The sequence below is a fragment of the Drosophila sulfurigaster genome, chromosome 2R, assembly GCF_023558435.1.
Source record: "Drosophila sulfurigaster albostrigata strain 15112-1811.04 chromosome 2R, ASM2355843v2, whole genome shotgun sequence".
Classification (NCBI taxonomy): Eukaryota; Metazoa; Arthropoda; class Insecta; order Diptera; family Drosophilidae; genus Drosophila; species Drosophila sulfurigaster.
Window position 1 is genome coordinate 31,075,925 of NC_084882.1, and position 21,138 is coordinate 31,097,062.

General features: G+C 40.3%; 4 protein-coding genes across 6 annotated transcripts in view; all 4 read left to right on the forward strand.

The window, feature by feature from the left end:
• Window positions 1-7,755, forward strand: part of LOC133835962 (uncharacterized) — a 55,294-nt gene extending 47,539 nt beyond the window's left edge. For 2 of the 3 annotated variants that reach the window (XM_062266157.1, XM_062266158.1), the window contains exons 3-6: window positions 22-313; window positions 372-871; window positions 931-2,767; window positions 6,334-7,755. In XM_062266157.1, coding sequence (XP_062122141.1) covers window positions 22-313; window positions 372-871; window positions 931-2,767; window positions 6,334-6,903 — 3,199 coding nt within the window. In that variant the 3' untranslated portion in view covers window positions 6,904-7,755. Of the gene's footprint in view, window positions 1-21; window positions 314-371; window positions 872-930; window positions 2,768-5,025; window positions 5,344-6,333 lie in introns of those variants that run through there. The other variant, XM_062266160.1, reaches the window with a different exon arrangement.
• A 375-nt stretch (window positions 7,756-8,130) lies between these two features.
• LOC133835963 (organic cation transporter protein) lies at window positions 8,131-10,720 on the forward strand. Its single transcript, XM_062266161.1, is given in 5 exon segments — window positions 8,131-8,632; window positions 8,634-8,912; window positions 8,967-9,225; window positions 9,294-9,714; window positions 9,774-10,720. Coding segments are annotated over 5 exon segments (1,689 nt in total). The 5' UTR covers window positions 8,131-8,545; the 3' UTR covers window positions 10,417-10,720.
• Window positions 10,721-11,820: 1,100 nt separating this feature from the next.
• Window positions 11,821-14,461, forward strand: LOC133837041 (solute carrier family 22 member 6-like). The gene is made up of 4 exons (XM_062267691.1): window positions 11,821-12,387; window positions 12,474-12,732; window positions 12,798-13,203; window positions 13,264-14,461. The coding sequence occupies exons 1-4, from the start codon at window positions 12,055-12,057 to the stop codon at window positions 13,904-13,906; spliced, it is 1,641 nt and encodes a 546-aa protein (XP_062123675.1). The 5' UTR covers window positions 11,821-12,054; the 3' UTR covers window positions 13,907-14,461.
• An 852-nt stretch (window positions 14,462-15,313) lies between these two features.
• Window positions 15,314-20,998, forward strand: LOC133837040 (organic cation/carnitine transporter 2). The gene is made up of 5 exons (XM_062267690.1): window positions 15,314-15,963; window positions 16,476-16,734; window positions 16,817-17,228; window positions 17,963-18,469; window positions 18,548-20,998. The coding sequence occupies exons 1-5, from the start codon at window positions 15,622-15,624 to the stop codon at window positions 18,738-18,740; spliced, it is 1,713 nt and encodes a 570-aa protein (XP_062123674.1). The 5' UTR covers window positions 15,314-15,621; the 3' UTR covers window positions 18,741-20,998.
• The last annotated feature ends 140 nt before the right edge of the window (window positions 20,999-21,138 follow it).

The following is a 21,138-nucleotide window of genomic DNA, read 5'->3' on the forward strand; positions in this document are numbered from 1 at the left end:
ATTAATGGAATTTCGTTGCAGACGCGAATGGGAGCCAGGTATACGCATGAAGCGCAAATTGTCGCACAAGGAACCGTCCACGACGTCGTCGACGGGCGGCGTCGCAACTGCAGTTGCTGGAGCTGGAGGTGGCGGCGAGCCGTCGTCGTCCTCATCGCTGACGCGCAGTCGCAGCAATTCGCACAGCGGCAAGAAAGAGCCAAAGAGCGGAGAGAACAACAACGGCAGCGTTGTGCAGGACTCCGGCTTCTCAACGGAGACCAGTTCCTCCAAGGAGGGTCACAGTGCCTCCTCCACCAACGGTGCAATGACTGTGAGTACTACTCTAAATATTAATTAAGAATTAGTACAAATTCAATTTCATTTCGTAGGTCGCCATAGCATCGAATCGTCTGAGTTGCGCCGAGTCGGACGATGAGCTTCTCAACCTGCTGGATGTCATACATCGCAAGTCGAATCGCTTACGCGAAGAGGTCGAACATCTGCAGAGCTACGAGCGACAGCAGCAGGGCGATGCCACGGCCAAGGGGCACAAGAGTGGCGCAAGTGGCATGACGCCACAACAGTTCCGCGAGCAGGTGGATCGACTGAATCGTGAGGATATCAAACAGCTGCGTAAGGAGCGTGACAGACTGCTCGATAAGCTGGCTGAAATGGAGGCGGAGACGTTGACGGGTCGCATTAAGGCGGCCAAGATGAACGATCAGGTGGAGGAGTTGATCAGCGTGAAAAAAGATCTCGAGGAGCAGCTAAAGTTGGCCATGGCTCAAAAGCTAGAGCTGAGCTCGCGTGTACAGCAGCTGCAGCTGCAACAACAGCAGCAACAACAACTGCAGCAGCCACAGCAATTGCAAAGCAAAAGCTCATCCAGGTAAGGGTTCGAAAATGATTTTTAACTTCAGAACATTTTAAATGTATTTATGTTTGCAGCGCCAGCCAATCGGATTTCTCCAGTCAACGCAACTTTTCATCCTCGGCGACGACGGTGCTTTCGAACAGCAGTCGCCCCAGCCTCAACAGCAGCAGCAACAATACGAACACATTCCAGCCTGTTGTGCTCGACCAGCCGCAGGAGGCATTCCATCAAAGCTCAGGCAGTGATACAGCAACGAGAAGACAACAGCAGCAGCAGCAACATCAGTTGGGTCGCTTGGATGGCGTGGTAAGCACGCCAGGTGCACGCAACACCAAATGCCGCATCACCGACTCCAAGCGCTTCTCGGCCATACTGCTGGAGACGAATGTGCTGGAACTGCAGCGTCATCTGCTCACGTTGACTGTGCAGAATCAGGTGCTCGCCCAGAAGCTCGACTCGTCGAGCAAGTCCAAAACACAGCTGGCCAAACGACTGGACAAGAGTCAAGAGGATTCCGAAGAGTTACGCTTTCAGTTGGAGGAAAAGAACATCGAGTTGGAGGGCACCAAGGCACAGTTGCGTGTGCTGGAATCGCGGCTACACACGAGCAGCACGGCCAATTCGTATCTGCATTCATCGCAGCATGACTACGAAACGAATCGTTCATCAGCGTCCACTACGCTGATGCTGAGCAGACGCGGAGTGCCCGACTCGGTGGATTCCTCGTCAGCTGTAGTTGTGTCGACGACGTCAGCGACATTGCCGCGCTCTGATCAGATTAGCACGCCCAGCATGAAGGCCATGGTGCCGCTGGCCATGGAGGAGTTGCAGCAGCACAGCAGCAGCACGGAATCCGCGCACGAGCACGAAGCGGAACGCACGCCCAACGACACGCAGAGCAAAACAATTGTGAATGCCATTCACAGTGCCAGTCCGCTGGGCAGCAGCACGCCCACAGCGCCGATTCCCAGCAGCAGCAGCAGCATTGCCGCTCGAGTGATGAGCTCCAGCGTCGGCGGCATCAGTCCCTATCAAACGGAGCAGACGCCAATGCGCAATTATGCGTTTCGCAAATTCAGCAGCGCCAGCAAACCGAGCAAAATCCCATTGCCCGGCAGCAAGGCGGCCGCTTACTTTGCCGGCAAACCGCCCACGGGACGTGTCTCCTCCTCCTCGACGGCAGGACGATCGCCACCGTCGGTGCACAACTCCAGCAGCGTGTCGTACGGTAGCAGCAGCAAATCCTCGCTGAGTCGCAGCACTGGCAATCTGAGTCAGAGCTTAAAGCGTGGTGATTCGGCCTCCAATCATTCGCTGAGCACGAACACAAGTCGCAGTTCGACTTCATCCTCCATACCGCTGGCCACGACGCCGTATTCATCTAGCTCGGCTGGTGCTGGCGTTCGCAACAACAACAGCAGCAGCGGCAACACAACAACAACTCCGTCCCCGCGTGTGCTCCAGAACTCGCCGTTGCCGAAGCTAAAGCGCGAGACGCTTAGCTCTAGAGTGCGGCACTTGGATTCGCTATCACGTGCACAACAATCACCCGAACAGCAACAGCAGCAGCAACAACAACAACAGCAGCAGCAACTCAACAGCAGCGCCTCGCACAAGAGCAGTCCGTCGAGTGGCGGCAGCTCCAGTTCCATTGCCGCCCAGTTGAGCACAACGTTGCGCAAGGACTTGCAGCTGAGTGTATCGTCTGCGTCGACGTATCATCAGCGTCGTGGCGCTGGCAACGTTGGCAGTGGCAGTGTCGGTGTGGCACGACGCTTTAGCAGCGCCTCGGTGGCGGGTGCGCGTTTGGCGCGTGAGCATCAACTGCAGAGCAACAGCAGCGATGCTGCAGCAGCGGCGGCTGCATTAGCCACGCCCACGTCCAGTTATGGCGACAGTGATAGTGGCAAGGTACGCACTTTAAAGTCAACATTTTTGGGTTGGTTCAAATGAATAATAATCTTAGCTACGATACTGATACTGATATTGATAATAATGATACATATACATACATCTATATATATCTATACATATATACCTACTGATAACTGATTACTGTTTTAATACGCCTTCGATTACCACAACAACAACAACTCCAAAACAACTTCAAAACAACATCAACAACAAAACATCTACAACGACAACAGCAACAATAATTAACTAGCAAAAAGCAGAAATATCACGAAAATCATAAGCGAAACAAAGCAAAGATAGAGATCAACTGGCAGCATATCTAATTTATAGAAATTTTAATATAAATCATCTACGTTACGCATACGTAAAAAACAGTTTTTTTCATGAGCTAAATCCCAAGTCGATTTGCAATTTTTCATTGTTTTCAAATTGAAATTAGCTTTACTGGGATTTGTCTCATGGAAATCTCCCATAATTACATGCATATAGTATTTATTTATAAACAAATTGAATTAACAACCTCGAGCATACATACATACAAAACTAACCTTCGTTGCATACAAAACAAACATAATTATATATATCTCTATGTATATATAGAAAACTCTGTATATTTAACCAAACCACATCGATTGTGTCTCTAATGTCGTCTCGTGCCTATGCAGCCGAAGAAGCAGAAAAATTTATAGTCCGCAGTACGATCGATCGACTTGAATCGCATTTCCGCATCGTGCCTGACCCTCCCCAATTCATAATCCACTCCGTCGCCCCCTTGCTTGCCCCCCGCTCCCGCCTCCATCACGCATGCAAACTGGAAGGGCTTATCAAGCATACGCAGCGTGTTGCGCTTTATCAGTTTTAGTTTTTTTTTTTGTTTTCCGTTTTTTTTTTTTTTGTTTTGTTTTTTGGTCATTGACCAGTGAAAGGTGCCACCGCACTGCCAATCGACGGCTTTGCCTTGGAGCAGCTATGCAAATTAGTCGCACAGCTGCCGCTATAATTAAACGAAAAAATGCAGAAGAAGAAAAGAAAAACAAATGAAGTAAAAACAATTGCACGTGCAACAATAATGTTTTCGCTTTCTTATACACTCACATACATATATACACACATAAACACTCAAATATATATCTATAACTATATGTGCTTAGTTATTTGTACATACTCGTAAAGCAATGCCCATATATTTAGTATATATCGCGCATAAGTCCAGCATATACATAAATCATTTACCATATACATCCATATATATAACTCGTATACTCGTACTCGTATCGTACATTATGCAAAACAAAGCAAAAATCATGTAAATTGTTTACCATTACATATTATCGTTATTACTATTATTATTATTATGATTATGATTATGATTAGTTTAGCGGTAATTACACATTATTTTCCTATCCATCCAATATTGATTGTCTCATTCATATTGCGTGTAATTAAAACTTTATTATTATTATTATGATTATTAATTGTTAACTATATAAGTTGATGTATACCACTTACCAACAACCACAACCAATATTTTTTGGCCTAATTTAAAATGCTAATAATCATTAATTATACATATAAACACACACACACACTCAAACATATACACTACATACACTTACCTATACTCGTATATATATGTATAGAAATATAAAACAGAATCGAAACAAAATGAGAATCAAAAGCAAAATCGATTTGGAATTTCATTTGTGAGATGCAGGTAGAAAAAAAAAAAATGCAGCTTCAACAATTGCTTGCTCAGCAAATTACGATCATCATCATCATCGCCATCGTTTCATGTTTCATTTGTCAGCTTGGAAAGCGCTCAAAACTAACAACAAAGAACTTACACTCTTACACACTCACACACACACACACATACTTGCCATGGCCACACACATAAGTTGGCTAAGAAACGCTGCTGTAAACACAACAAAAAATATTCGTATCTAATGCTGTAATTTCTTTTTTACTTTTACTTTTTCTTTCTGCGCGTTTTCTCGTCCCCATGTATGTCTACTCCACAAAAAAAAAACAAAAAAAATCCCAACAAACAAAATTGTTTATAACTGTCTGTTGTTTGTCATAAACTCACACTGATTCCTATTTTGTATATTCCGTACCAAAAACCAAAAAAACAAAATCCTCAACATACAAAATAATAATAAATATTATACCCACCCAACTACAACAACAACCGACAACAACCGACAACAACCAACACCACCATCCACCAACAATCCAATCCAATCCAACAACAGCCTATTGAAAACTGTAACTAAAAAACATAAAAACAAAAAACTGTGTGAAACATAAAGTCTCCCTAAGAACTACTTAACTGGATGCGTTTTGGATAAACAGCAAAAAAAAAGAAAAGTGTAAAATACTATGGACTATGTGGTGGTGTAATGATTGATTGATTGATTGCGTGATTGACACACGTTGGTGGTGAAAATTTAAGCTGCATGCTGCAAATATGACAAAACAAAAATGTGCTAACATAAAAGCGACACACACAAAACAAAAAAATCAAAAGTGCGACTTTCGGGAGGTTTTTCATTTTGGTAACGGACAGGCGACAGGCGAAAAGAAAAGAAAAATGCCCACAGCCAGGTGCTAAAGACGACCCCCCAAGGTCAGGAGGCGCCGCTACCACCGCGCGCGTTGCTTCATCCTCAGCCTCAGCTCAGCTCAGCCTAAAACTCAACCCACAACTTGAGCTTGTTCTGTTCTGTAGATCGTTTGTCGTGTTTTGTTTTAGCCAAAGCAAAGACAAAGAACTAAGACACTTTGCCGACCAAATAATGTTATACGCGTAAGTCTCTCTTTTGTTGTACAACATTTTGTTTCATTTCGTAGGTTAAGCCACCACCAAATTCAACTTTTTTTCCCCCCTCTGATCCACCCCCAACCCCCCAAAGAAACTTCAAACGCACACAACAACACTGCTTTAATTGTTTGTTTGCTTATCAACACACTGAACCAAAATACAAAAACCGAACGGGGCAACTGGCGAAGCAATTGGCTTTCATTTTGTAGTAGTATTTTTTTATAATTTTTTCGCAGTAGTTTATCCACTTTCTACACACAACAAACCAATAAACAAACACACACACCAAACATACACAACACTCTCTCTTTCTCTGTCGCTCGCTCGCTGTTCTCTCTTCGTTTCCCCAATGCAGGCATTTCAGCACCAAAACTCTCTATTGAAGAACCAGAAAATAATTTGCAGAATTTCGAGTCGTTTGTTTCAAATTTGATTATTATTGTAAATATATTTTTCTATATTGGACAATATCTTGCGCTGTGCTAACTATAATTTCCAACTGGTTGAGGTGCCTAACTCTTCCGCTGAAAAATCTTAAGTTTGTGTTTTATCTATCTAACTCTAACCATACATATCCTATACCATATGCCTTATACATATATCCTCTTTGTTTGTTTTGTCTTTTTGTTTTTTCGTTTTGTCGCATGCTGTGTTTGCAACTGAATTTCAAGTACAAAAAAAAAGAGACTAAACCTTTCTGATATTCTTCTATTTTCTTTTGCTCTCCATTTGCGATTAGAATTTGGCAAATTCGATTTCTAAGCCAAATTTCCGTTTCAATAACAACAATTGGCAATTGTGGCAAACAAGCAACAACAACAGTAACAACTACAACAGCAACAACAACATGACAATTCTGGAAGAGCAAAGATGCTTCAATGAGCTGCTGCTCCATGAGGCGGGCAACGTGTCCGAGGAGACGGCCTACGATTCGTATTACACACAATACACAACGCCCGATTCTATGGACTGTGCCAGCGATAATCTGCTGGTCACCTTCGATTATGGTTACAGCGATTCCATCGAAGCGTTGCCGGGCTTGATGCCAACAACAACAACAACGGCTGCAGCTGAGGATGAAGCTGGCGATGCGGACATTTGGTTTGGCACGCCTCCGAATGATGCCAACAATCCATTCAAGGTGCATCATGTGCAGCACAAGCAATCGCTGCCCGAAGAGAACAGTTTGCAGTCGCTGATCTCTTACGATGTAGACGACATCGAGGAGCTGTCGGAACCGGAATCCGAGTCCGAACCCGAGTCTGAGGCGGAGATTGAGGAGGAATTCTATGATAGCATTGAATGTTGAATGCACTTAAATTTTCATACACTCAAACACACACAGACACATGCATTAACATATATATCGGTAGTAGCAGCTATATAGATATAGCAAACACATTTTTTGATAACTGATTTCATCGTTTAACTAGTCTATTTTGAACTTTTATTAGGCACAGACAGCAAAAAAAGAAGAGCATTGTTTAACGTTTTGTATGTAAGCTTAAAGACATGATTTATCCCATATGGACTATATATATATATAGATTTGTATGTATGTATGTTATATATCAACTAGTTAGTTTTGTATGTGCAAGAAGAGAAGAAGGGGGAACCTTGATGCGTTTGTATGTATGTCAAATATTTGCTTATCTCCTATTTATGACTAAATTAAGTATACGCAATGTATGCTCCATATAATTTATATATCAATTTGATTGTGTCTGCATTCGGTTTAAGTTTAAATTTAACATTATGCACTACGCCTACTTATTATACTACATACATATGATATAATTGTATTTGTACTCTCAAACTAATTTAATTGATGACTCTTCGTATTAGACACTTTAGCAGCTACGCAACACTCGTATAATGTTTTAGTTGTTATGGAAATTTAGTTAACAGATTTGCATGTAATGTGTACATAAATATATATATTTAATTTTGAATTAATAATGATATTTAAGACAAGCAAAAAAACATACGATACATATTATTGTCTACACACATAGAACTTATCGTATCCTGTTATCAAAATGCGTTTACTACATTTATAAAACGAATCAACAAAAAAAAAAAAGAAGAAAAGTTGAACTTTGAATTCGACTGTTACAACTAAAAAAAAATATATTCAAAAGGCGTGAAATGTAAGCAAACATATATCCATTTAAATAGCAATTGTAATTGAAGACAACATACTTATTAAAGAAAACAAAAATCAAATATTGAGAATTAAAAAAAAAAAAATGAAAATACAAATAAAATAAAAAAAGTATATACAATTAAATGTTTTTTTTTTTACTACTGTTTCTGCAAATCAGGGCAATCAATAAAGTGGCAATCATTTATATTAATTGAACTACACAATGTTCGTCAACTGATTGAAGAGAAAGTGAATTTTTTGCGCTGACCGAATGTGCCACAAATTGTTCGAAATACTTTTGAGTTCATTCATGGCATAGCTAATGTACTCTTTGCAGTATTAGAGTATTAGCAATTGGCAAACCGGAGAGTCTCGTGCGGTCAGTGTCAATAAATTACGAGTATTTCTACAAAATTTCAGATATGAATGCTTATGAAGCTAACTCGTACACTCGCATAATTAAAATACCAGACTGAGAGACCGATTGAGAGATATTACGAGGGAGAGAGAGAGAGAGCGCGCATGCTTGGCTATAGCATAAAAATGTTAGACTCTCTTTCGATTTGACGACTCTTCGGTGACTTCTCTTGGCGCTGACAAGCAACCAGTTCGTTAGACACACTCCACGACAATACAACTTGGGGCTCGGAACGAGTTTGGCGTCAGTTCAAAATGCTGGCGGTGTAATAAAACGCTTAACGGAGATTAGCGGCTGGCTGGCATGCAAATATCTAACTGAATTCCATCAAATGACACACTCGCAGTTGTGCGCTTATCACACAGCAACGTGCAACGTTTCGCCCCAATGACAAACTCCAACTCAAATCCAAATCCTCCAATGGACTTCGATGAGATATTGGCCAAGTGCGGCAATAGCCATCGCTATCAGTACTTTGCTGTTGGGCCTTTACGGTTTTCTCATGGTCTTCGTATCGATGCATTATTTCTCACAGAACGTGATCAGTTTTGTGCCCGATCATTGGTGCTATCACGAGCAGCTGGAGAATCGCAGCTTCGACGAGATCGCGGCGATCTACAATCAGTTTGACAAACCTTCGTGCACGCGGCTGGCAACAATCGATATCGATGGAGGAAATGCCACTATCAGCAAAGATCGCTGCGATCGCTGGATTTACAAATATGATTTCGGCTTTCGTAGCATGAACATTGAGGTGAGTTTTTACTAAGTTTTCATTCTTTAACTTAAGTGAATTGTATATCTCTAGCTGAATTGGGTTTGTGATGATGCCTATAAAGCGCGAGTTGGCCAATCTCTGTTCTTTATTGGCTCCATGTGTGGCACGCTTGTTTTTGGCTTATTAGGCGATAATATTGGGCGCGTCAAGGCTTTGATATTGGCCAATTGCTGTGGCTTCCTGGGCGATTTTTCAACCATCTTCACGGGCAGCTTGACTGCGTTTTCGATAACCCGTTTTATTTCAGGTCTCGCTGCCGATGCAAACTCGTACCTGATGTACATTCTTCGTAAGTCTGTTGGCCAATTGCCAACTTGTACACACGCTGATTAAACAATTAATTTTCTTCTGTGGCAGTACTCGAATATGTTTCACCCTCGCTGCGCAATGTTGCTTTGAACACAGTCTTGGGTTCGTTCTACTCTTTGGGTCTGATTGGCGCCTCTTGGCTGGCTGTTTTGGTGGGCAACTGGCGCTTCTTTCTGGCCTGCTCTTCGCTGCCTTTGCTGCTCGTTACACTCTTCTACTTTCTGGTGCAGGAGAGCGCTCAATGGCTGGTCACACGCGACGATATCGATGGCGCCATTCGGCGATTGCAGCGCGTGGCCAAGATTAACAGGCGTGTTGTGAGCGATGATGACTTCAAAGCATTTCGCAGCTACTGCCAGAACAACTATTGCAAGTCGGAAGCGACAGCGGAGGAGGAACAGGCCAAGTTAACGGACATGCTGAAGACGCCACGCATGCGTTGCATGGCCTTCAAAATACTGCTCATCTTGTGAGTAAAGCTTAAACCAACTTTAGATGAACCTAATTAATTTATACTTTCATTTACAGCATCATTGTTGTGCCTGCTTATAACACCATAGCTCGCAATGTCGAAGGACTCGGCATCTCACCGTTTATTATGTTCTCACTCAATGCTCTCATGCTGCCTCCTTCAGGCTATCTGCAGGGCTTTCTGCAGGATGTCAGCGGACGCAAGTTGACTTCAGTTAGCTGGATGATGATAACGGGCATCTTTGCTGTGGCCGCCGGGCTTGTTATAGCACAGGGTCAGAATCGCAGTGTTTTCTTGCTGGTGGGCTTAACACTTGTGGCACGCTTTGGTGTCTCGATTGCCGATGGCGCAAGCTCTCAGCTCTGTACCGAATTAATTCCCACATCGGTGCGTGGGCGTGGCGTTGGCGTCGCCCATGTGGCGGGCTTTGCTGCCTCGTTCTTATCGCCGTTCATCATTCATTTGGGCACTTACTTTAAGCCCGCACCCTCGATTATACTTGGCCTGCTTTTCCTCGCCGGCGCTTACATATGTCTGCTAATGCCCGAGACACGCAACAAGAAGTTGCCCATGACCGTGGCCGAGGGCGAGAAGTTTGGCATTGGCGAGCGCATGTTTGACTTCCTGCTGGAGTTTGGCAAGGACAAGGAGACGGAAGTGGAACTCGAGGCGGAATTGAAAGACAAGGAAAACGCTTAAACAGCAAAATCCATTACAAATTAAATACTTTATTTCATATTTGTTATAATTTAAGCACCAATGCATCACAATTTGTTAATAATCCCAGTGGAAGAAATCATTCCAGCTTTGAGCGTTGTCCATGAGCACGAATTTATGTAATTCATTGTTAATGTATTAATTTAAATCAATTATTCTAAATAAAATATCTATTCTGAATTTAGAAAATATTTGCTCTAATGAATTGAAGTTGACTTGAGTAAACTTCCATTTAAAGCATTACATTTAACTAATTATTAGGAATAAAATATCAATCTTGAATTTATTTAGTTTGTGTAAGCATTAATTTAAATAAATGATTCAAATTCAAAAATATATATTCTAAAATGATCACATATCAGCGAAAAAATATGAAGAATACTTGACTTTTATATCACTAATTTGTTTTAGTTGCAATCAGTAAGCAATTATTAAAGCTTATCAGCATATTACCTAATGTACTAATATACTAATTAGCATTAATATTTGAAATATTTTAAATAAAATATTTAATAAGTACACTTGAAACTGTCAAGTGAATACTTAAAATATTTAAAGTATTTATTGAATTCAAATGTATCTTAAGCTTAAAGTTAATGTTTGCTTTTCAGTTAACGAATTCGAATTCGCCGTCGAAATTCGCCGAATTCGCTTGGGCGCGAATTTCAAATAAAGCGTTCGCTCAAGCAATTAAATCGAAGCAATTGAACTCAGTTCATTGTCGTATTTTCACACAAACAACTTGAATGTATTGCCTGCCAAAGTGTGAGATGTTTGTATGTATATTTATTGCAAATCATTTTGCCTTATTGCTGCTTAGTGAGTCAGGCAAGAAAAAGAGTTTAAAAATAGCTGTAAATACTCGTTTTATTTATGCCATTTTGATTGTTTCCTATTGAGTAAAACTGGCAATGAAACAATAATTTACAATATTGGTACAAGAACACAAATCTCAGCAGAAGATTGCCAAATGTGTCAAGATATGCGTATACTTAATATTTCACGGAAATCTTTATGGCACTAAGCATAAATCTATATGACTTGTTTCCTAGCGAAAAGTTAATCAAGAAATGAACAATTTAATCGCAACATTGTTGTTTGGCTTGGCGAGTGTTCAAATTACAAGCGTGTATTGTATTATGCGAGTACTTACAATATTAATGAAATCAATACGATTAAACGCTAATAAGATCGCGCCTTCGACTGTCGCGCTGATAAGCGAATGGCGCGAGTTGCTGCGAGTCGCTTTCAACGGTTATCAGCCCAGAGAGCCCATTATAAACTATTGTTGGAGCGCAATATTGTATACAATATCAGCTGGTTTGTCGAACAAACTCGCTCTTAACTATCGAGGGAAGAGGTCTCGAGCAGCGAATGCGCTCAGCTCAGCAGCTGGCAGTACTTGCGTGGCAGCGACTGCGAGCGGACGGAGACGCAGCTTATTTTCTATTTAGCCACTCAGCCAAGCGGATTCGGAATTGGATTCCGATTGAGACTCAATCGAGTATTTCACACATCACAAAATCCAAACGAAAACGAAAACGACAACTATAAACTGAAAGCGCGGACTTTTCGTTGTTGTTGTTGTTGTGATCGACTGACTGACTGAGTGTGTGTGCCATGGATTTCGATGAGATTCTGGCCAAATGCGGCAATAGCAATCGCTATCAATATCTGCTCTTGGCTCTTTACAGCGTATTGATGTTTGTCACAGCGATGCACAACTTCTCACAGAATGTGATTGGTTTTGTGCCCGATCATTGGTGCTACCACGAACAGCTGGAGAATATTAGTTTTGCACAGATCAAGGCTATCTATAATCAGTTTGAGAAACCTTCATGCACTCGTCTGGCGACAATCGATTTGATTACTGGCAATGCGACTATCAGTCCGGATCGTTGCGATCGTTGGATTTATAACTATGATTTCGGTTTTAGGAGCATGAACACCGAGGCAAGTATTAGAGAACACTTCTCTCACTCTCTCTCTATCTCTCTTTGTTTAACACTATCTTATCTTCTGGCGTGTATAACACACAGCTTAATTGGGTCTGTGATGATGCCTATAAAGCGCCAGTCGGACAATCGCTATTCTTTGTCGGCTCCATGTGTGGCACGCTCATCTTTGGCTTTTTGGGCGATAAAATCGGACGCATCAAGTCACTAATTTTGGCAAATTTCTGTGGCTTCGTCGGTGACTTTGCGACCATTTTCGCCGACAATCTGACAACGTTCTCGATAACACGCTTCATCTCTGGTCTCGCTGTCGATGCCAACAGTTATCTGATGTTTATTCTAGGTGAGCTTTAGTTTTACTATAGTGCTATTTGCATTTGCAACTATGTATAATCTGTTTTATTATAGTGTTGGAGTATGTTTCTCCCAAGCTGCGGAATACTGGCCTAAATATGAGCATGGGCATCTTCTATAGTTTGGGCATGATTTGTTCCTCCTGGATAGCTGTTTGGGTTGGCCACTGGCGCAAATATTTGCTCTGCTCTTCGATGCCGCTGCTGCTGACCATCTTGTTCTATTTCCTGGTGCAGGAGAGTGCTCAGTGGCTGATCACCAGGAATGACCTCGATGGCGCTGTGCAACGCTTGCAGCATGTGGCGCAGGTTAATAAGCAAAGAATCAGTGAGAGCGATTGGGATGCGTTTCGCAGCTATTGCGAGAAATCGAAGCAGCTCAAGCAGCAGGACGACAAGTTCACGGATCTACTAAAGACGCCGCATTTGCGCGGAATCTTCATTCAAATGATAATTGTGTTGTAAGTAGTATTGAAATTAATATTAAAATTTCCCAATCTAATTTTGTTAATATTCTTTAGCATGTCCATGACTGTTTGCTACAACATCATGTCCCGCAATGTTGAAGGACTCGGCATCTCAGCTTTCATCATGTTCTCGTTGACTGCTTTAACGCTGCCTCCCTCGGGCATTCTCCAGGCCAAGATACAGGACAGATTTGGGCGTAAGGGCTCCTCGATTAGCTCCATGCTGCTCACAGGCGTGTTCACAGCCGCCAGCGGCATTGCTCTGTCGCTGTCCCAACATCCCAGCGTTACGTTGCTCGTCACTTTAAATATCATCGCGCGTTTTGGCATCTCGGTGTGCTTTGGATCAACGCTGTTGTTCTCCACCGAGTTGGTGCCAACTTCGGTGCGTTCACGTGGCCTCTCGTTGGCTCATGTGGCCGGAGCTGCCTTCTCGCTGCTGTCGCCCTACATTATGCATTTGGGCACCTACTATAGAGCGGCGCCTTCGATTATACTCTGTCTGATCTTCTTTGCGTGTGCCTATGTCTGTTTGCTGCTGCCCGAGACAGCGAACAGAAAGTTGCCTCTCACCGTAAAAGAGGGCGAACACTTTGGCGAAGAGGAGCGAATGTTTGATTTCCTCAGATCAACAAAGACAAAAACTACTGTGGATGCCCAGCAAGAGGCGGACACACGACAGAAGCTGATGTCTTAATCGTTTAAACCATGCCAATTAATCAATTAAGCTGCGGCAAACTCATCTTAAGTACGTAAGTTCTTTAAACTAGACTAGACGAGTATGTTATGCACTTAGATATATCAAATAATGTCACGCACCACAAAACACGACAAGCGACAAGAAACGTGAGAATATTTCCTATTACAACGTTATAAAGGAACAACGATGCAGATATGTTATATACTTATATATGTACGATATGTATAGAATACTAGTATTAGGATTGACTATTCCAATTCCAATTCTCAATGTTGAACGGAATTTAGATGACGCGAATATGCAAAACACATCAGAGCTTACATATATTAACACACGAATTTGCTTAAACATTTTTTAATGGATTCCGCAAACATTTTTGTTTATCGGTTCTCTATACTATGAATGTATACTATACTATCTTTGGCATATTTTAACATACGATTTTTATACTTTTTGTTAGCTATATTTTTAATTTAAAAAACATTTTGTGCGCCAACTTTGTTAATAGATTGAAATAAGTATTAATAAACAAACAAACAGCTTGAAACGTTGTGCTGCGTGCTTGACTATGAAATACCCTGTAGAAGGCGTTTAAGAAACAGTTTTCAATCAGTTTTGTATAACTTTTAGGAGCTCCTAATGAGAATTGTTGCCATTCCGATTTAAGCGAAACTGGTTTTCAAATAGGGTCATAAAAACTTGTCCAAGTCATAGATTATGTATTAGTTGTATACAACTAAATTTTCCTAAGATGAAGTCTCATAATTTCGCAATTCTTATAAAATATGGAACTCAAAGTACTTTATGTTGATCAACAATTTATGTAGGGGATTATGTGTTAACAAAAAATATAATGGGCAAAATCGAATGTATTTTTTCGCACAGAAACAGAGCAAGAGTTTTCAAACATTTATTTTTAAAACGAAAAAAAACTTGCACATCATGCAGCGGCACTTGAAGAGAAGAAACTCTGGCCATAAATCCGAGTCGGCCACAATAAAGTGTACATAATCGTATTTACATTTTAGCGAAGTCTAACTATGCGAAATTTGATAAGAAAATATGTGTATATGTTGATATGAAGAGCAAGTTTTTGGAAGATTCCTTGCCAAAGAGTCTAGACACGCAATCAATTGTTGATCTTTAGTCGCGATTTATATTTTTTTATTTCATTGTGTGTATATTTAAGAACACGAAATGTACGAAAAGATATTGCTAATGTAATTAGTTTAAAGTGCGAGACGTTTAGTTTAGTTCTGAGCACACCGCACGACGCGTTTTACGGACTGTGTGTGTATATAGATTAAAGCGAATAAGCGAATTCACTTAAATAATAAAACATTTATTTCGTAATGCGAACTACACGCAAATGCGATAAGCTCTCCACCAAAACAATCTTATCGGACGCAACAACCAAGACTGAGCATACAACTATGAGCATGAGAATGAGAATGAAAATGATTGTCTGACTAGGGAAATGAGAAATGCGACGATTAATAGACCGAAAGATAGCGACAGAGAGTAAGTGAGAGAGAGAGTAAACGAACAAATGCTTTAGTGTGTAGACGGATATTCGTATGCGAATCTGATTGTAAATGCCCTTGCTGCTCTTGCACTTCAGTCTTAATTGAATCTCAACCCGAGCAGTGGGAGAGCGCACCACAATACAATCCACACACACAATCCATTTTTTAAAGCAGTTCGTCCATGTCATGGATTTTGATAAAATACTGGTCAAGTGCGGCGATGCGGGACGCTATCAGTGTCTAATGCTGCTGCTGCTCGGCTATATTGCGTTCACCAGCACCGTGCATTATTATTCCCAGAATATCATTGGATTTGTGCCCAAACATTGGTGCTATCATGAGCAGTTGGCCAATCGCAGTCACGAGGAAATTGCCGCCATCTATGCTCGCTTTGGCAAGGCAGCTTCCTGCACACGGCTCGAGAAGATCGAGTTCCTGGACGAAGGCTACAATCTGACGTTGAGCAGTGAGCGCTGCGATCGTTGGATCTACAAATATGATTACGGATTTCGCAGCATGAATGTGGAGGTAAGAAATTCGAATATCTTGATTAAAAGTATATTTTTGAACTGAGTTTTTTTGTGCAATAATATATTCTTAAGGAATTATGTAGGTATTTAAAGTTTTAAATTAAAATATTGTGTATACAAATATATTTACGGATTTTTCAGCATGAATGTGGAGATGAGAAACTTGAGTAACTTGAACAAAAATTTTACTGCAACTTGTGTATTTTTTTATAATAGAAATTTCGTTAATGAAATTTCTTTATGCATGACAATATATCATATACTTAGTAGGTAAATGAGTATTTCAAGTTTCGTTTAAAAAGAATAGTTTTTATAGTCAAATTTCTCTATGAATAACAATATATATTATTTCCTCAAGAAAAAGCTTAAATTGTCGAAATAAAATAGTTTCTGTATAAGATATAGATATATTATACATATAATAAATTATAATTTAAATTTTTTAAATATAAATATAAATTTTACATATATAGGTAAATAATATTATTAAATCATTATTTCCCTTTACAGCTCAATTGGGTCTGCGAAGATGCTTACAAAGCGCGCATTGGGCAATCGCTTTTCTTTCTGGGCTCTCTGGTGGGAACCTTTTCTTTTGGCATGCTGGGCGATAAAGTTGGCCGAGTGCGCGCTGTTATTCTGGCTAATCAGTGCGGCTTTGTGGGTGACTTTCTGACTACTTACGCCACCAATTTGGCCCAGTTCAGTGCCTTTCGCTGCATCTCTGGCTTGGCTGCAACTGCCAACTACTATCTCATGTTTATTCTGGGTAAGCAAATGTCGCTCAACTCGCTTATCTCGATCTCTGCTCTCATCATGCATCACGCATCATCATCTTCACACACAAACAGTGCTCGAGTATCTGGCACCAAAGCTGCGGAATTTGGCTATCAGTGGAACACTGGGATTTTGCTTTTGTCTCGGCGGTTTGCTGGCCCCTTGGCTATCGGTTTTAGCCGGCAACTGGCGCATTTATCTGACATTTTCGGCATTGCTGCAACTGGTCGTCGCACTCTTCTATTTTGTGGTGCAGGAGAGCGCCCAGTGGCTGATAACGCGCAACAATGTGGAGGGTGCCATTGCCCGATTGAAGCACATTGCACACTTCAACGGGCGTCAAGTGCCCGCCGCTGACTTTGAGGCCTTTCGTCAAAATTGCATCGCCAAGCAAAAGCTGGAGAATCATCAGCAGAAGGCCAGGCTCTTTGATCTGCTGCGCACTCCGCATCTACGCAAAACATCGCTCGTCGTCATATTTACTTTGTGAGTAAACAACGGAAGTATATTTCGAGTAATTCTTAATTATGTGCAATGTAATAACTGGGGGAGCGAATAATGTATGTCACTGGTAGCAAGAAAGTCTCAGAAATATTGCATTGAAGATCAACATCGATACTCGGCTATAAAGATAAGTGCTTCTGTCCTTCTGTATACAATTACTAATAACTGAAGCTGTTATATCTTTGAAAATATTTCTTTGGAATTTGAGCAGTTTATCGCTCATTTCGTAGATTCAGCACGCTTACATTTTATCCACGAATTAAAAAATTTAGTTGACAATGTTATTCAAAAGAACTTCTATAATGGGCACATTCTGAATAGATTCCAAATTATGGTTTTAAGTCTTCGTACTTGGTTCTTTTCAAAATGAGCAGCTGTATCTTAGAATTGAGCAATACTTGAATGTACTATAATTTCTTTATACAATTTATATATATTGCTCTTTTGTCTATCTGTCTGCTTATCCGTCTGGATGCCTGTATGAACACCTTGATCTCAAACGCTATAAGAGCTTCAATAATTTATTGACAAAATGTCGTTGTGTCGCAGGTCAGTTACATATTTTAAAGCATTTTCCAATGCCAAATTAAATTTATAGCGCAATTTTACAGCATAGAACTTAAATTATAAGGCCCAAAGATTGGATTTAAAATGAAATTAGTGGCGCGTACCTTTCTTACATGCTTTCATTATTTATTTATTGTTTTGGCTTGCAGCATGCTGACTGCTCTGGGCTTCAACACCATCTCCCGCAACGTGGAGGGTTTGGGACTGTCGCCGTTTGTGGTATTCTCGCTATTCGCGGTGGTTGTGCCACCATCTGGCATTCTGCAGGGTCTGCTGCAGAGTCGACTGGGACGCAAGGCCACCAACTTTCTGGCATTGCTATGCACCAGCCTCTTGTCCTGTGCTCTGGGCGTGGCCCTGTCCAATGAAGGTGCCCAGCACAATGCCACATTACTGCTGGCCTTTGCATTGCCGACACGCCTCGGCATCTCGATGTGCTACACGCTCACCTCACAGTACACGTCGGAGTTGCTGCCCACCTGTGTGCGCTCACGTGGCATGGCCACCGCTCACTTGGCAGCTGCAGCGGCGTCCTTTACCTCGCCCTATCTCATCCACTTGGGCAGCATTATGGCGGCGGGTCCGCCATTGATACTGACAGTTGTGCTGTTGACTGCTGCTGGCTGCACATTGCTGCTACCGGAAACGAACAATAGGTGAGTGTGTCACGAATTAAAGGGCTAAAGCTGATATACTGACAAGTGTGTGTGTGTGTGTGTTTGTGTATGTTGCAGGCAGCTGCCCATTACTCTGGAGGATGGCGAGAGCTTTGGCAAGGGCGAATCCTTGTTCGCATTCGATTGTTGGCAGCGACGACGCGGCAACGACGACGATGTGCTCAAACAGCCTACGGAGGAGCTTAAGTTAAATGCCCTCAATGGCGTACGTGGAAATGCCGAAGCAGCGGAAACGGAAGCGGAAGTGTAGACGGAAGCCCCAAATCGCTCAATGTCCTGTGTTAAAAAATGTAAGAAGAGCATTAGAGGCCGACACAACAAACCCACACACCAGAAAGAAAATTGAGAACAACAGTTTTAATTCCGAAAGTTGTCAGTAGATGCGAAATTTGCTTTTATTTGATTGATTTTGGGTCACAGTATTCAACGTAACTATAATTAAGGTGTGTGTGTGTGTGAGTGTATGTGTGTGTTATTCCGTTTTACCACATTTTCCATATGTATATGTAAGTAATGCATGTGTAAACTCTTTTGTTATCCTGTAGTAATTGCTTACATAGTACGTGTATGTATTTTGTATATAAGTAAAGTGTACATAGATATGTACGAGAGTATGTAACTTGATTTGTTGCTTATTTGCTTCATTACAATATGTATATATATAGAGAAAGTCTTATATAGTACAAAATAGAGGTTGCTTTTTGCCCTGTTTGAAACTCTCAATGGAAAAAACATTTGTATATGGTAGCTTAAGGACCAGAGCTTGAACTTACAATAAATCTAGTATGTGATTAGAGATTCGTGTGTGTTTGTGTTAAACCATTATCCATTCTATCAAAAACCCAACTACTATATCTTATTGTAGAACCCTCTAGAAGTGTTGTGGTTGTGTGTGTGTGTTTTGAGTATCAACTCAGGTCAACATTACATTTAAAAGTTTTTGTATTCATCACATCAGTTTTAGGAGAGGAACAGAAGGATGTTCAAATTCCACATACAACTATCCGTGTATGTATTTCAATTATAATTTCATAAATATGTATGTATGTATATTAATTTAATTGTTTAGATTGAACAGAAAGAACTCTAATTTAACCATGTGGCAACCATTGTTTTGTTTGTTTTGTAATCTTTCACAAAAATTCTTTGTATATTAACGCAACACATTTTCGGGCAATCTAAGGGCCCTTCAAATAACTCTTTATAATTTAAAGTTTTTTTTTATTTTTTTTTTTGTATTTTCTAATTTATGTTTTTATCAATCTTAAATGCTACCTTTGAGCACTTTTTGCAATTGCTGTCAAATACAATAAGTACATAAATATTTGATGATTTCTAGAAGATTCATTCTTCTATATAGCTTTTCTTTTGTTTTGTTGTCTAAGCAAACTTTCCATTTCTCCGATAGATCCATATAACAGTTTGGGTTCATCTTAATGCTAGGATTTCTCATTCTACTTATGCATTTATTGTATATCTGTGTATATAACTGACATTATGGTATATACTATATATACTCTATATATATATGTACGTAGGATTGTATTATCTGTATGTATGTAAATACCATGTGATTAACACTAGTTCACAATAGTTCAGTTTTTGAATTCAAAAAATGCGTAAACAGTAAACGGTAAACAGTAAAAAGGTAAAAAGATTTTTCTCATGATTTTGTTTTTCTCGGTACTCCAGAGTTTTATAGCACGAGGAGTTTTATAGCACCATGTGAGTGAGTTTTTTTTTTAGTTTTTGGTTTTGTCATCGATTGAGTGAGTACACACATTACAGGGTATCTATATCAATTGTTAAAACACAATTCACAATTCTGTCAAAAAGGGGACTAGAGGTTAATAAAGTAGTAGAGTTCGATATCAATATAGTTGTTTGTTTTTAGCTAGCTTTAGTTGTAAGTTTTAGATTTAGCCAAGGTTTAAAAAGTAAAAAAATAGATATGTATGTATATACATTACATCATAGTATGTATGTGCTACATTGAACATTAAAGATGGAAAATAAACTACTTAAGTACACATAGTTTACTATCATAATTTTCTTTTTTATTCTTAGTTTTTTATTCTGTTTTGTTTCAACAATTTATCAATTTGTCTGCATATAATTTGTAATTATATTTGATCATTATCTTCAACTTTTAGTGTAAGTGTGTGAGTGTAATTAAGTATTATTCCTTCAATAATGTTTGCTACTAAATACCATTTATTTTATTCAAATTTTTTGTTGCAATATTTGCTGCTTATTGTTTGATAGAATCGTAATGCCCACATAATCATATCTTATCTCGTAATCATAATCATAATCTCATATCTGCAACCAGTTCAATCCCTGTGGGCACTTACATCGTCTTCATCCTAAACACTTCATCGTCATCTAGTGTGTGTGTGTGTGTTTGCTGTGGTGTAGTTTGTGTGTGTTTCGAAAACATTGAGTATAAAAGACAAGCGGTATTTAGGCAACGAGTGATTCAGCAATTTTCATTTTATCAAAAAACATTTCCTATAAATCTTTTAAGTATCATTCAACGTTATTAATTTGTATGCGGGTTACATTATTATTCCACAATGTAAACTTACACCAAAAGCATTCATAAGATTCGTTTTTTTCTCTATATTAAATTTTTTTTGTTGTCTCTT